At 42.4% G+C, this 13340-nt stretch overlaps 2 protein-coding genes across 2 annotated transcripts in view; one reads left to right on the forward strand and one right to left on the reverse strand.

Annotated features, from left to right (window-relative positions):
* TRIM14 (tripartite motif containing 14) overlaps positions 1–4701 on the forward strand; it is a gene marked incomplete at its 5' end in the record, with an annotated part of 7098 nt that extends 2397 nt beyond the window's left edge. Inside the window, 2 exons of the mRNA XM_008942139.1 lie at positions 418–510; positions 4166–4701. Of these exons, the coding sequence (XP_008940387.1) occupies positions 418–510; positions 4166–4701 (629 nt within the window). The remainder of the gene's footprint in view (positions 1–417; positions 511–4165) is intronic.
* Positions 4702–7040: 2339 nt separating this feature from the next.
* On the reverse strand, positions 7041–13316 carry NANS (N-acetylneuraminic acid synthase; the record flags this gene model as incomplete). Its single annotated transcript, XM_008942140.1, has 5 exons — positions 7041–7437; positions 8611–8877; positions 9934–10088; positions 10351–10450; positions 13095–13316. Coding segments are annotated over 5 exons (954 nt in total), but the record flags the coding sequence as incomplete, so codon positions are not given.
* Positions 13317–13340: the final 24 nt, after the last annotated feature.

The following is a 13340-nucleotide window of genomic DNA, read 5'->3' on the forward strand; positions in this document are numbered from 1 at the left end:
TTGCTAGACAGTACCATGCAGGTGCTCAGTAGCTAGCATCTGCAGCTGTCCTCAGATGCCTGAATGTGGTCTCTGACAGAAGGGTGCTTTTTGAGGAATGGGAGGTGCTTGACTGGGTAGTTCCTTGGCAATACTGGGATCTGGCATCTCCATGCTATCCATAGAGCATAAGATGAAAAGCAGAGCAAGTAGCCCTTCCCCAGCAGAATTAACGTAGTTTGTCCCATAGAGTTGGAAAATAGAGTGTGACAGTGTAATCTTCCCCAGGACATGGGTGGAGTTCACACCAAAGAGGCAAAACCCAAATACCTTGTCCAGCAAAACTGCCCATGGCATTTTATTTTTAAAATCTTGACAGTACAGCCACACTCTTCCATTGGCCGACTCCCTGAACTGTCCCTTTTCATCTCTGCCCAGATATCTTCAGTAGCCTTAGTGCCACTTCAGAGAAGGAGCCTGGAGCAGTGTTCAAAATCACATCTGCTGCTGATCGGTTTCTTTTCTTAAAACGTAAGTATGATTGAACAAAAGTTGGATGCACTCTGAACACTTACAGCTCAGTCACTGAAACAGTCAGTGTGTGCTCTCGCTGTCTTAAAATGGTATCTTAAAAGGGTTCTGATGTTTACAGTGTTTGCAAGGACCAGGTGCTCAGCACTGCCTGAAATTCATCACTCTTTTCCATACCTCAGGTTGGGAAATAGATTTTACTTTCTGTTTGTGACATCTTCCTTTTTTATGTTCAGAATCAGCTAGTGGCTAGTTTAGTTTTTGAAGACTTCTTTCTTGTCCATATCTTTGTGATCTGTCTTTAATTATAGATACATCATTTAATGTGTTAAGCATCAATCTACAAGTGATCCTTTCCTGTGCTGTGGGTAGGAAAGATGTGCAGTGAACTGTTTTGTCTCTCTGGTGAGAGGCTAATGAGGGAACTGGGATTATTTAGTCTGGAGAAGAGGAGGCTGAGGGGAAACCTTATTGCTCTCTACAGCTGCCTGAAAGGAGGTGGGTGTTGGTCTCTTCTCCCAGGTTACTTGTGATTGGACAAGAGGAAGTGGGCTCAAATTGCAGCAGAGGAGGGTTAAATTGGATATGAGGAAGAATTTGTTTCCTGAAAGAGTGGTGAGGCATTGGAACAGGCTGCCCAGGGAGGTGGTGGACTCGCCATCCCTGGAGGTGTTCAAAAAACTTACAGATGTGGCACTTGGGGACAGGGTGTAATGGTCATGGTAGTGTTGAGTGATGGACTTTTTGATCATGGAGGTCTTTTCCAACATTAATGGTTCTAGGATTCTGACATTTTCTGTGGCCTGCAGTAGATAAGGGCTGTACCTGTTTTTAATCTCAAAGCAGACAGGTGTTCCACTTGTAAATGCAGCAGGTTTTCAGAAATCAGGACTGCAATGAGCAAAACCTGTCTCCTTGGCTGTTATGTCATGGGTCTTTTCCCACTTGTGCAGGTTCTTGCTGCAGCACCCAGACACGTAACCAAAACCTGTTGAGGTCCCAGGACAGCCAGTCTGCATTACTGAGCCCTTGCTGCTGAGAGAGAACTGCAGCAGCATCTGGTGGGCAGTGAACTAGGCTCCTGAGTTTCATGAGTGCCAATATATATCTGCTTCAGGCTGCCCCTTGATGGGTTTATGGAGAAAGCACTATATGGGCTGCACGTGCGAGCACTCACTTTAAGGGCTGAAAAGATAATTTCTCTACTCTGTTAAAGCTAACTAAGCAGATGTGCAGCTGCATGTAGGCCAGTGAAACTGGCAAACCTTGGTCATACATAACTAAAGTCACTACCAATATTCATCACTTAATAAAAGTGGAATCCAAACAGCTCTAGCTATTTTGCATTATTTTCCAGTGATGTTCACATTTATGCTTCTAAACTTTAGCACCTGGGTGCAGTTTGGTCCTTGGGGTTTCCTCCTTTTTTTTTAACCAATAGAGGCATTTCCATTTGCCTGAGATTTAGTAGTTATACATTCCACGAAAATCTAGATTTTCAGGTGAATTTGACTTGACAGACGTCGTTACCTATTTGCACAGCTTTTCAAGCGCCTACTGGAAAAAGAAGACCCTGAAGCCAAGCCTTATAAATGCTCCCTACCTGAAATGTCTTTTGGTCTTGGCATCACCTGTGCTCTCTACAAACCTATCATCCTCACTGTTTAGCTGCTGGAAGTGACTTGAAACAAAGACTCAGGACAGTGATTCAGAAGGTAGAATCTTGTCTTGTGCTCTTTTTAACTGCATGAATAACTCCTGTTTCCTGTCTTTTGTCACCAACTATAAGCACAGATGTGACTTAGGACCTATTCAGACCACATGAGCACCAATACTAGCTTTTCTGACGAAAGTATAGTGGAGGTCACATTAAGACATTGCACGTGTGAGAGGTACCCCTGTAGTGTTTTGAAGTTTTAACATTGTTTACAGACATAATACCCAAATTAAAATAATAAAGGCTTTCTTTATGTTTAGAAAAGGGTGGTGCTTCAGTTAACACTCAGCTGCATGTATAGTGCTCTTTGCTTGTATTGTAGTAGGCAGGTGCAGATTGCAGGGTCCAAATATCAGCAGTGGGCTTTCTAGCACCATGTCATGCATGCCACTCATGAGCAACTCTCTCCATGTCTGTGCTTCAGATAAAGCAACTGCTTCACTTGTGGTGCTCAGACATGTGCAGTGATCCTGCTCAGGAGAAGGTGATCTGTCAGTTAGGCTCTGTGTACAGAACCACCTGTAACAGTGCATCACTGGTTCCTGTATTTTAAAACGTTGCTGAAATGAGGAGTCACGGTAAGGCAGGAGGATGTGTGGGATCCAGCTCTGTCTTATAGTTGTAATGCACGTGTACTTTCTTTTCTGAAACATCACAGACAAGTATAGAGCATAACTCTTGTCGTAATTCACTGTGCAGTGAATGGACCATCACTTGTGGGGGTTGTTGTAGGCTGCAGTGCTGGTGCAGCTGCTGCAGTGTGGGAGCAGGAAATCGTGGGAGAGTAACAGAGGATCAGCAGTGAAAGGTGTGGAGAGATCAATGTATTGCTCTGATGGCAGAAGGGAAGATTCCAGCCTGAATGGAAACAGCTTCTTGGCTTTAGACTATGGAATATGCCAGTTAGCCCAGGTTAGACAGATTTAGTTTATGGGAGAGGGTTCTATGTAAGAACATAGGAGAAATGAAAGTAGTCTGGATTTTAAAATATTACAAACACTTGTTTCCCTAACTTTTACTTAAAAGGAATTTACTTGGAAATGCAGCTTCAGAATATTAAATGGATTTGTCATCTGGCATTTAAAACATCTAAGAGTCAAAGTTTATCTAGACTAAGATTAAAATTATATTCAGTTAAAAAAACCCCAGTGAATTATGACTCAGACAGTTTTCATTGCACATATACTACTGTTCAGTTCTCATCTGGATATATTGTACTTTGTTTTCTTCACTTAGAAGAAAAAACAGATGTGCTCATTATTTGGAATAGTTTTAAGAATCAAGTTAAGTTGACATCTTGTCAGTAGTATTCTAGAAAGTACAGTAATTCATTATAATGTATGTTCATTTAGGTACCCAACTGTTGACACAGGTTTTATCAGGCTTGACAGAAAGAGTGAAGGGGATTGTTTAAGAATGACAGATCCTGTTTTCAAAGGGAGTATCCTGGTTATTTCTAGGACACGAGATCAGAAAACCTATGTATTGAGGTGGAGTATGTACTGAAAATTTCTGCAAGACATGCAGCAATTCAACATTGAAGCTGTAGGACTATCGTCAGAGAAAAATCTAAACTTGAAAATCCTCTAGCTTTTTGTAGCTTTAAAACCTTTAGGCTGTAATCTCACCAGAAGCCTCGAGCTGTTCTGCATAAAGCAGCCCTCAGCATTTGTTCCCTACCTAGCCACATTCATCCTCTCATTTGTGAACCACACATACTGACTTACATATTTGTCTTTTACTGACCTGCCTTGGAGCTTGTGCAGCTTCAAAACATTGGTGCATATAAATAGTGCAGTGATTTCTCTTAAAAATGTCAAGTTCTTCCTTGCAACACTACAGGTTCCGAGACACTGCCTGGTGTGGGCTCCTTTGCAGTTTTTGTGCAACTTCTTTCATGAGTCACGATAAATGAAGTGTTTATGCTTTTGGCTGCAGATGCAAGATCACCAACCTGGGAGTATAACAGCCTTCACCCAAAGCTGAAGTTGTCCGATGACCGTCTCACAGTAAGCTGTAACTGGAGGAGAATATTCTACCCCTGTGGTCCCCAAAGATTCGACAAACTATGGCAAGTACTAAGCAGAGATGCATTCCTCTCTGGGAGCCACTACTGGGAAGTTGACCTGCTTCATGCTGGAGCAGGATGGTGGGTTGGCGCAGCCTACCCTTCCATTGGCAGGAAAGGAGACTCTGAAACCTGCCGACTGGGCTGGAACAGATCATCTTGGTGCCTCAAGCGGTTTGACTTCGAGTACTGGGCCTTTCACAATGGGGAGAGAATCCCCATCCCGACCGAGAATGATCCCGACTGCGTCGGCGTTTTTCTGGATTATGAAGCAGGAATCCTCTCATTCTACGACGTGTCCAATGGCATGGCTCATCTGCATACCTTCCGCTGCAAGTTCACAGAACCAGTGTACCCGGCCGTCAGGCTCTGGGAAGGCTCCATCGCAGTACGCAAACTGACGTAACGCACGACGCAAAGGAAAGCCTCCCGCTTCACGCCTTGTCTCTGAAAGCTGCTTCAGCACTGATCTACAGGAGTTAATCTCTGTCATGGGGAAGTTGTAACTGATGCTTTTATAAGGTAACAGTTAAATTGAAGAAAACCAACTGTAATTACTAATGTGTATGCCTTTTTCAGTGGGAGAAGGGGATCTTGCTTTTTAAAATTATTTTGATATACCACCTAAAGTGCAACATGCAATTTATTTTTTGTACTTTTTTCAGCTTGCAAAATGGAAAGTCTTATTGAAATAAACATATTACAGCTTGGATTTGAACTTGTGTATTGTCATCTTTTTTATGAACTCCCTCCCCTCTAACTGTATGTATAGGATCCACCTATGGTAATAGATAGTTTTACCATAGGTGATTTTTACCTACATATTGCCTATGGTAATAGGCTTAGTTCATTTCAAGCTTCAAGTTCATATATTGGATATTAGAGTAGAAAAAGTCAGATTTGGATAATAAATGTACAAAGTGCATCAGCTCATAGTTAAGAATGATTTCAGAAAAATCAAAGACTGACACTGACTGTTGGAAAGGTCCTTTCAAATAAAGCTGAAGTAGGAGCTTCTGTAGCCACACAAAATAGACATTAGTGGGTCTTACTTGAGACAGAAACTCAGAACTGGGCTTCAGTGGCCCTGTTCTCTCTGCACAGAGTGGAAGCACAAGAAGCAGCCGTGTACCACCCCTGACAGAAGACGAAAGGCCTGGAGGACCCGCAGGTCCAACAGAGACACTAGGTCAGTGTTTTAGGGATTTTTTTTCCCCCCATACATTTATTAAAGTCCTGGAAGTTTTCAGAGCCTATGTTTATAGCAGCCTCTAAAGATCATTCTTACTGAGGTGAAGAACCACTGCTACTTGAAGCAGGTCAGGTGTTTCCACAGTGTTCAAATACTAAAGGCTCTGGAATTTTCAGTGGTGCTGGCAAAAGCAAGGTCTGACCACAGGCTGAAAAGCAGAGACAAGAGCTTGTTTTATAAAGAAAATTTATTTTTCAAATTTGAAATTAAAAAAAGAGAAAGTTTTAAAAATGTAGCAGGTTTTTAATGTAAGGCAAGCATACCACATCAGTCAGAGCTCACATATGGTCAAGCACACGATTCAAAGAATCTGTTTTCCAGTTTAAAGATATGAATACAGTTTCCTCAGAATTGCAGAGAAGTAAACACTTTGAAAGTAAACGGGTCACAGGTACAGAAACACCACCACCAAATTCCAGATACTTCAACTCATGGCCAAGAGGAAGCAAGTTCCAAATAACCATCACTAGCGAATGATTCCACCACAGAAAAATGGAGGTGAATTCTATCACGGCAGTTCTGTGTTAAGCAAGCTAGTTGAGGGATGCCTAATTTGCTGCTGCTGCTGCCATCTGGCTCCTTCCTGGACAAAGGGAGGAGCAGCAGGCTGGTAGGAGTGGGGCTGCATTTCTCAATGGAGAGTGAGAAGCTGCGATACAGGAGCAGAGCACACGAGAGGAGTGCCAACCGTTGTGCTGCAGCACAGTGATGGGATCCAGTCAAGCAGCCACACTGGTGTCGGGGGGGAAAAAAGCCAACCCAGTGTATTTGGTTGTTAGCGTGGGAAGGAGGCTGCTCAATCTTCACCAGCATTTGGATTCCTACCTGAGAAGCTGCCCTCAGGTACAAAGCCAAATGCACTGCAGAACTGATTTACAATTCCAGGCTTCACTCAGCTCACAATAGATGCTTTTGCCAATTTTTTTTAAGCACAGGCTAAGTGTATTTCCACTGATGCACTTCAGATCTGCTGTCTCCTCCTTAATCTGTCTGGCTTGCCCTCCTGCTTTTCAGCTCACAAAGTTTCTCTCTCTTGCGCCTTTAATGGGACCTTTCTACAGAGTCAGTTTGCTCTCTAAGTGCTCTCTCTTGAGAACCTTGTTTTCTCATTTTCCAGAGTGAAGATTCCTGCAACTCACTGCTTTAAATTCAGACATTTTGTCTTTCATCATGAGAAAAATTCATCAGGTTACAGGTGTAGCTTTCTGTTCAGTGTGTGTACACTGTCACAGAACTGCACTCAACTCCAGCTAGCATTGTTAGCACATGCGTGAGGAAAATGGCAGAAAGGGCAGAAACAGCAAAAGATAGGAGGTTAGAACCTGCATCAAAGTGCAGACAGTATCATTGTGATTTACTGTGTTACCCGAAATGAAAGCTGGAAAACAACAGACTGTGGTCTTAAGATTTGGCAAAACCCCAAGTTACTGTAGTTTAGAGGAATGGAGAGTGGGAGAGCATGGTATATTCTAGACACAACGCTATACAATTTCTAATAAAACTGCTCTTCATAATTTATACCACTTGCTTCAGAAACTTTCTGCTAATGAGAACCTTAAAATTCTGCCCCGTTTGGATCCTCATAATTACTTGTCTTTCTTACAATCTACCGTGCTGCTATACTTAAATTTATGTTGTGAGTAGTGCTGTATCATGATCTATGGAACTGAATGCTTTGGTTTAGCACTTCCCTTTTTTTACGTAATTTTCCACTGCTTGCTCAGTGATGGTTTCATCTTCTTCAATAGTTCTTTTAACCTTCTGGCCCACCAGCTCAAAGACGGCTTCTGGGGGAAATCCCTTAGGCTCTCCCACCTTCACTGTCAGCATGTCAAGTGTCAGTACTGTCCCTTCAGGAATCGTCACTTTTGCCACAACAGACTTTCCCAGCTACAGGGGAGAAGTAAAAATAACATTTTTAAAAAGTTTATGTCAAACACATTCCTAGGCTTAGTATACAAAAAAAGGCAAAGGATATTCTGCAGTTACTTGGGAACATGTGCTGAACTGCCCTCCCCATTACATCAGGTGAACAAAACTTCACTCTAACCAGGCTGCTGGGAACATGCACGTAATTTGTGAAAGGAGATCATGGCTCAGTGGAGGTTTTCAGAACTGCAACAGGGGGATTCTGATCAGACTGACTAGCACTCTAGCTTTTTGTGAAGGCAGCTCATATACAGTCACAGAGCCCTCCTATTCCTATTACTGTTACTGACTACTTTGTACTTGGCACTGGTGAGGCTGCACTGTGAATTGTCTTCAGTTTGGGCCCTCACTACAAGAAAGACACTGAAGTGCTGGAGCATGTCAAAAGAGGGGCAACAAAGCTGCTGAGGGATCTAGAGAACAAGTCCTGTGAGGGCCAGCTGAGGGAACTGGAGCTGTTTAGTCTGGAGACGAGGAGGCTGAGGGGAGACCTTACCTCTCGCTAAAGCTACCTCAAAGGACGTTGTAGTAAGGTGGGTGCCCGTCTCTTCTCACAAATAACAACTGATAGGACGAGAGGAAATGGTCTGAAGTTGTGCTAGGGGAGGCTTAGGTTGGGTACTAGGAAAAAGTTCCTCACTGAAAGGTTTGTTAAGCAGTGGAGAAGGCTGCCCAGGGAAGTGTCACCATCCCTGGAGGTATTTCAAGGATGTGTCAGTGAGACACATAGTGACGTGGTCGAGTGGTGACCCTGGCAGTGTTGGTTAATGGTTGGACTCAATGATCTTAGGGGTATTTTCCAACCTAAATGATTCCATGATTCTACTCAATTTAGCTAACCACTGGATGATGTACATAGAATTCCGTTACACTCAAAATTGCTGACATTATGCTTTGGTAAAAATAGTTATTAGCTGCCAGAAATAGCAGTTCATAGAAAATTACAGGTCTGCACTAACATGACAGCAGGCTAAGCATAAGCACTGTGCATGCTGCTACTTAGCAGCAGAAACCTTTCTGTGCAGAGGCAGAAACACTGCTGCACTGAACAATCAGCAAGCCATTTTTCTGAATACGGTTATTAGCTATAGATCTAAATGAGTTTCAGCTATACATGACTCAAAAGCAGGTTACCTTTTCATTGCAAGCCATTTCACAGGGCAAGAGCTGTTTGACTGGAGAACCCATAGCTTTTTCCACCGTACGGATGGCTTTCACTAACTCCACCAGTTCATCTGGCTCCAGGGATGCTTGGTGGTCACTTCCTTTCCACGTTTTGTCCAGAGTCACATGGCGCTCCACTACTTTAGCACCCATAGCAACAGCTGCCACTGAAATGGCTATGCCAGTTTCGTGCCCCGAATAGCCGATGGGGATATCAGGAAAAGCTGACTGATATGCCTTGAAGGAGGACAAGAGTTGGTCTGAATCACCAAGGTAGCAATTGCAAAGACACAGCAAATTTAACAGCGATAGCTACAGTAAAAAAACATGGACAACTACTGTGCCACAAAGCAGGAAGTTTGTTACGCTGAGAATTATTTTTTTTTTACATTGAAAAAGTGACACTGCTTTACCAACTGCCATGTTCTAAGAATTTCACTAGGATTATCACTACTGACAAGGAAAAGGAGGTATGTTCTATTCTACAACTTCTCTTACGCTTTTCCTTTTAATTCAGTGGTACACTTCAAGGTCTTCAAAGCTTACACCACTGTAAGTTACAGCAATAGAGTAAAGCTCTGTTTTAATCCAAGGACACAGTGGACTGCTTAAACTTAACCTGTATCCAAAGCAGATTTCTTCAACCCTGTAGTTAAAGTATAAAGCAATCCCTTCAGCCATACATAGGTGACAGTCACCCAGTCCTGAAGGCCATTAAATGCAGCCATGTCTCATTCTACTGAAAACATACCACATGTGCATAAAGCCAGATGAGTGCTTGAATACTGGCTCATTTGGGAAGATTTTCTTGTGTCATTATCAGGCATACCCAAATAAAATTTTCAGCAAAGGAAACTATACAATGGCCTAAATCTTGTTCTTCGTTGCTCTGATACTCACATGAAGTATTTTTGACAGAAGTTTCTGGTCTAGCCCCCTATTTAGAATTATGTGCTCTGCTGCGTGCACCACCTTAATGGTAACAGCCTACCTAATTCTTCTTTCCACTAAAAAGCACACGGTTAACCTCTTAGCTATAGGTCCTGTCTTCCTCTGTTTAATTGTGAATACTCCAGTAATATCCTTTATCATACCCCTCGAAGCCGAGTTCTGCTAAAACAAGATCCAACAGGTATTTTCACTTCCACACACACATGAATGAGAGGAACGTGATACATCTGACTTCTCAGAAGCAAATTCCAGCATGCCTGAGACCTGGAAATATCTCTCAAAACACATGCCCAGTCCCTCTCTGGTACCCTGCCCGTGGCATGCTGCAGGTTATTCACTGACCGAGATAACGCGGAGATTGACATCCTCTGGCTGAAGTGGGTATGCACTGGTGCACTGCAGGAAGCAGAAGTTTGGATTGATGGGCTTCACAATCTGGTAGACCTGACGCATTGTGTTCATCGACTGCATCCCGCTGGAAATCACCATCGGACGACCTAGCCATTACAAAACATACACGTGTTCTCTCCTAGGTTTGTAACAGAGCTACACAAGAACAAATTAAATTCTTGAAGTAAATTATTGCAGTTAAACTAGGGAAGAAAGCTGGGTGAACCTATTTTGTTCCAAGTCTAAGGGTGACCTTCTTCCAAAGGTACTTTAGATTTTTTATCCATAATCCATTGGAGGAAAGATCTAATAACTGAACTCCTGAGGCACAGTGATGTTTACTAAGATGGCTCAGAAGAAAACGCTTACCTTTCTTTGCAGTCTTTTCCAAATATGGAAAATTGTTTGTATCTCCTGATCCTACTTTGAAAAACGGAACATCCAGTTCATGTAGAAATTCCACAGCCATCTACAAGGAAAAGAAGTCACTGCATTTAAACACACCACCTCAGCTGGATTCAGGAATAACCTGAGGCTCCATGGCAATCCATGTGGCATCAGTTAAGTGGCCTTTTACAAATGAGTACTTTTAAGGAAGAAAATGCCAAACGTATCACAGGCTAGAGATACTGAAATCCATCATTCACAGCTGGGGTAAATGAGATAATAACCTTTGTCTCCCTTCAGCCACCCACAAACACTCTTACTTTCTTCATCTTATTCCTTACTGCAGTCAAATTTACTTAGTGCTAGATAAAGAGTGCTTGGGTCTAGAAGAGAATCACAGCTTCTTCAGCCTCATTTTTCTATCATCACTATAATGCAGATTCAGTTTCTTGTACTTAGGATGCATAACATCTTAAACATACTTTATCCACTAAGGTGCATTGTACATGAAGACAATGAATACACTAGATTTAAAAGTCACAGATCTAATCTGAGGAGACTGCACAAAATGACAGACAGAACTCATGTCTACGGTCATACCTCATTAGGTAAATATCTCTTAAAAATTGGCTGCGTTTCTGTAAGAGATTCAAGGAACAGGAAGTAATCTCAAATAACAGGCACAAAAATTAAAGGGAGTGGTTCAGTAGGATCCTGGTTTAGGCTCAAGTACACACTGGAACAGAGTAGACAAAAGAGTTACTCACAGTGTGTATATTTACTTCACACATTATTTCATTATCTTCATCGTACAGTTAAACATACAATTTAACCTCTTTGACACAGCTGGAGGTCCAGAGGCCATGTTCAATTTACAGAATTCAACATAATCTCAAGGATTTACTACATCAGTTTACGCAGTTTGCCATAGATTCCAAACTTGTGTCTTGCCATTGCTACCACAAGTCTTAGGAGCTGTGTAATGTAATCACCATTCAGAAAACCAAGGTACCAACGCGTTAGCAGTATTGTTAATTAGCTGATGAGATCACACACAGAGGAGCATAGCATCCTGAGAAAAAGAGGGATTCCAGAAGTGGAAAGTGATCTTAGCTGCTGCACATGAAAGGTGTTCTGCACTGCACTAGAGCCTTCAGAAGCTGAACATCTTAACACCAAAGGAAGAGTGTGATTTTTTCCCCTTCCGAAAGCATATGGGTCTTTAAGATCCCAGACACAGAAGTCAAAGACTACTGAATTTATTTTTTTACTTTAAAAGAGTAGGTTTTCTTCAGCAGGTCTCCTAGACAAGGTGATAACAATAAAATAAACGTCATGACACCCTCTTTTCACAGAACCATTTCTGAGTCCACAGCACTGGGCTATTACAATACATGCAAAACACCTTTTTGTCTGTTAATCATCTCAAGTAATTTTTGGTGGTATTTGGCGCTTGTACCATCTCAGGTGGGGCACAGCAACTCAACGATTTTGATCAACAGGACAAGCTGACAGCAGCAGTGCAAATGGCCAGATTACTAAAAATGACAGCCTAAAAAGGGTGAAGGAATTGAAACTTCTTAGTCTGTAGAATACAAAACAGAAAAGAGATGTGATAATGGTGTTCAAATACACAGAAAGGAGACAGAAGAAGAGGATGAACTTCTATGCCAGATGAGGCAGATTAAAAAAAAAAGATGAGAAAGGAGATTAAGCTGATACATCAGGAATTCTCTCTCATGAAAAGATGTATAAGATACTGAACAGATCACCTTAAAACATTAAATAAATCCCATCCTTGCGCCACCCTGTATAAGGCAGAAAGACAAGGGCATCGCTGTGCTTGCCTTATGCAAGAGGGGCCAGCTTAATTCTGGAGGGTCTCTTTCAGCTTGGTTCCCCCTATCTTCTAGGCCACAAAGAAAGAGAAAACAATCTATAATCGATAGCTGATCTATACTGAGGTTTACCTGTTGCCCAGTCTTTCCAGTTTACACATTTCAGTTGCACGTTGCATTTGTTCATGCTGTAAGTAATTTAGTTCCCCATTTTGAGGCGGGGAACGTGGAAGAGCTAAAGTATGTGCTTCTTATGGAGGAACAGCAACAGATGAGCTTCGTGGAGTTTACAAGCTGGTAACTGACGGTTCAAGAACCCAGTGACAAAAATCAGTAAATGCTTGAGGAGTAACAGCGCAAGGCACAGATCCTCTCCAAGAGATCAGTAAAAGAAAAAAGAGTACTGGTACTTCTGCTGCACAGAAACACCAATGGGGTGTGGTAAACGTGAGAAGGGGGGGGGGGGAAAGAAGAGGGAAATAATAGGAATTAAGTTAAGAAAGAAATCCTGTTTAAATACAGAGGGAAGTCTGAAATGCTTGGAGACACGATACCAGATGACACCAGACAGCAGCTTGATTGCAGTCCTGATCTAAACTCTCAATGCCTTGATTGTTTCTGGAGTTCAGCTGGGGCCTTGCCTCTGATATGATTTACTGATATGAATACCTCAGCATACATAGCAGCTCTTCCAAAATGTTCCTCCATCTACACAACCCTTATAGAAACACAAGTGAGCTGCCAGAATTACAATTACTCCAACTTCCTCATTTAAAAATTCAATGTCCACACATATTCAGTATTCTCTTTATGCAAGAACTACCGTGCTGAATTAACAACCAGCAGACACAACAGCCAGACTCTGTATCTCCAGGATGGCTTACATACCTCATCCATGCCAGAAGCTGTGAAGAAAATGCCAATATCCTCTGCGTACTTCTTTAGCTCTCTATACTGGTCATGACTAAACTCCAAGTGGCGCTTGTGCTCCCCGTAGGTCTTTCCCCAGGAGTGCTCAGAGGTATAGGGCCTTTCTAAAGCCTTCTTGTTGAATTTGTGCTCCAATTCGCTCTTCTGGAACTTAGCACAGTCTGCTCCACATTCCTGCAAAAAAACCCAGAAGCTGGTGCCGCC

Source organism: Merops nubicus, unplaced genomic scaffold, assembly GCF_000691845.1.
Source record: "Merops nubicus isolate BGI_N331 unplaced genomic scaffold, ASM69184v1 scaffold6346, whole genome shotgun sequence".
Taxonomy (NCBI): Eukaryota; Metazoa; Chordata; class Aves; order Coraciiformes; family Meropidae; genus Merops; species Merops nubicus.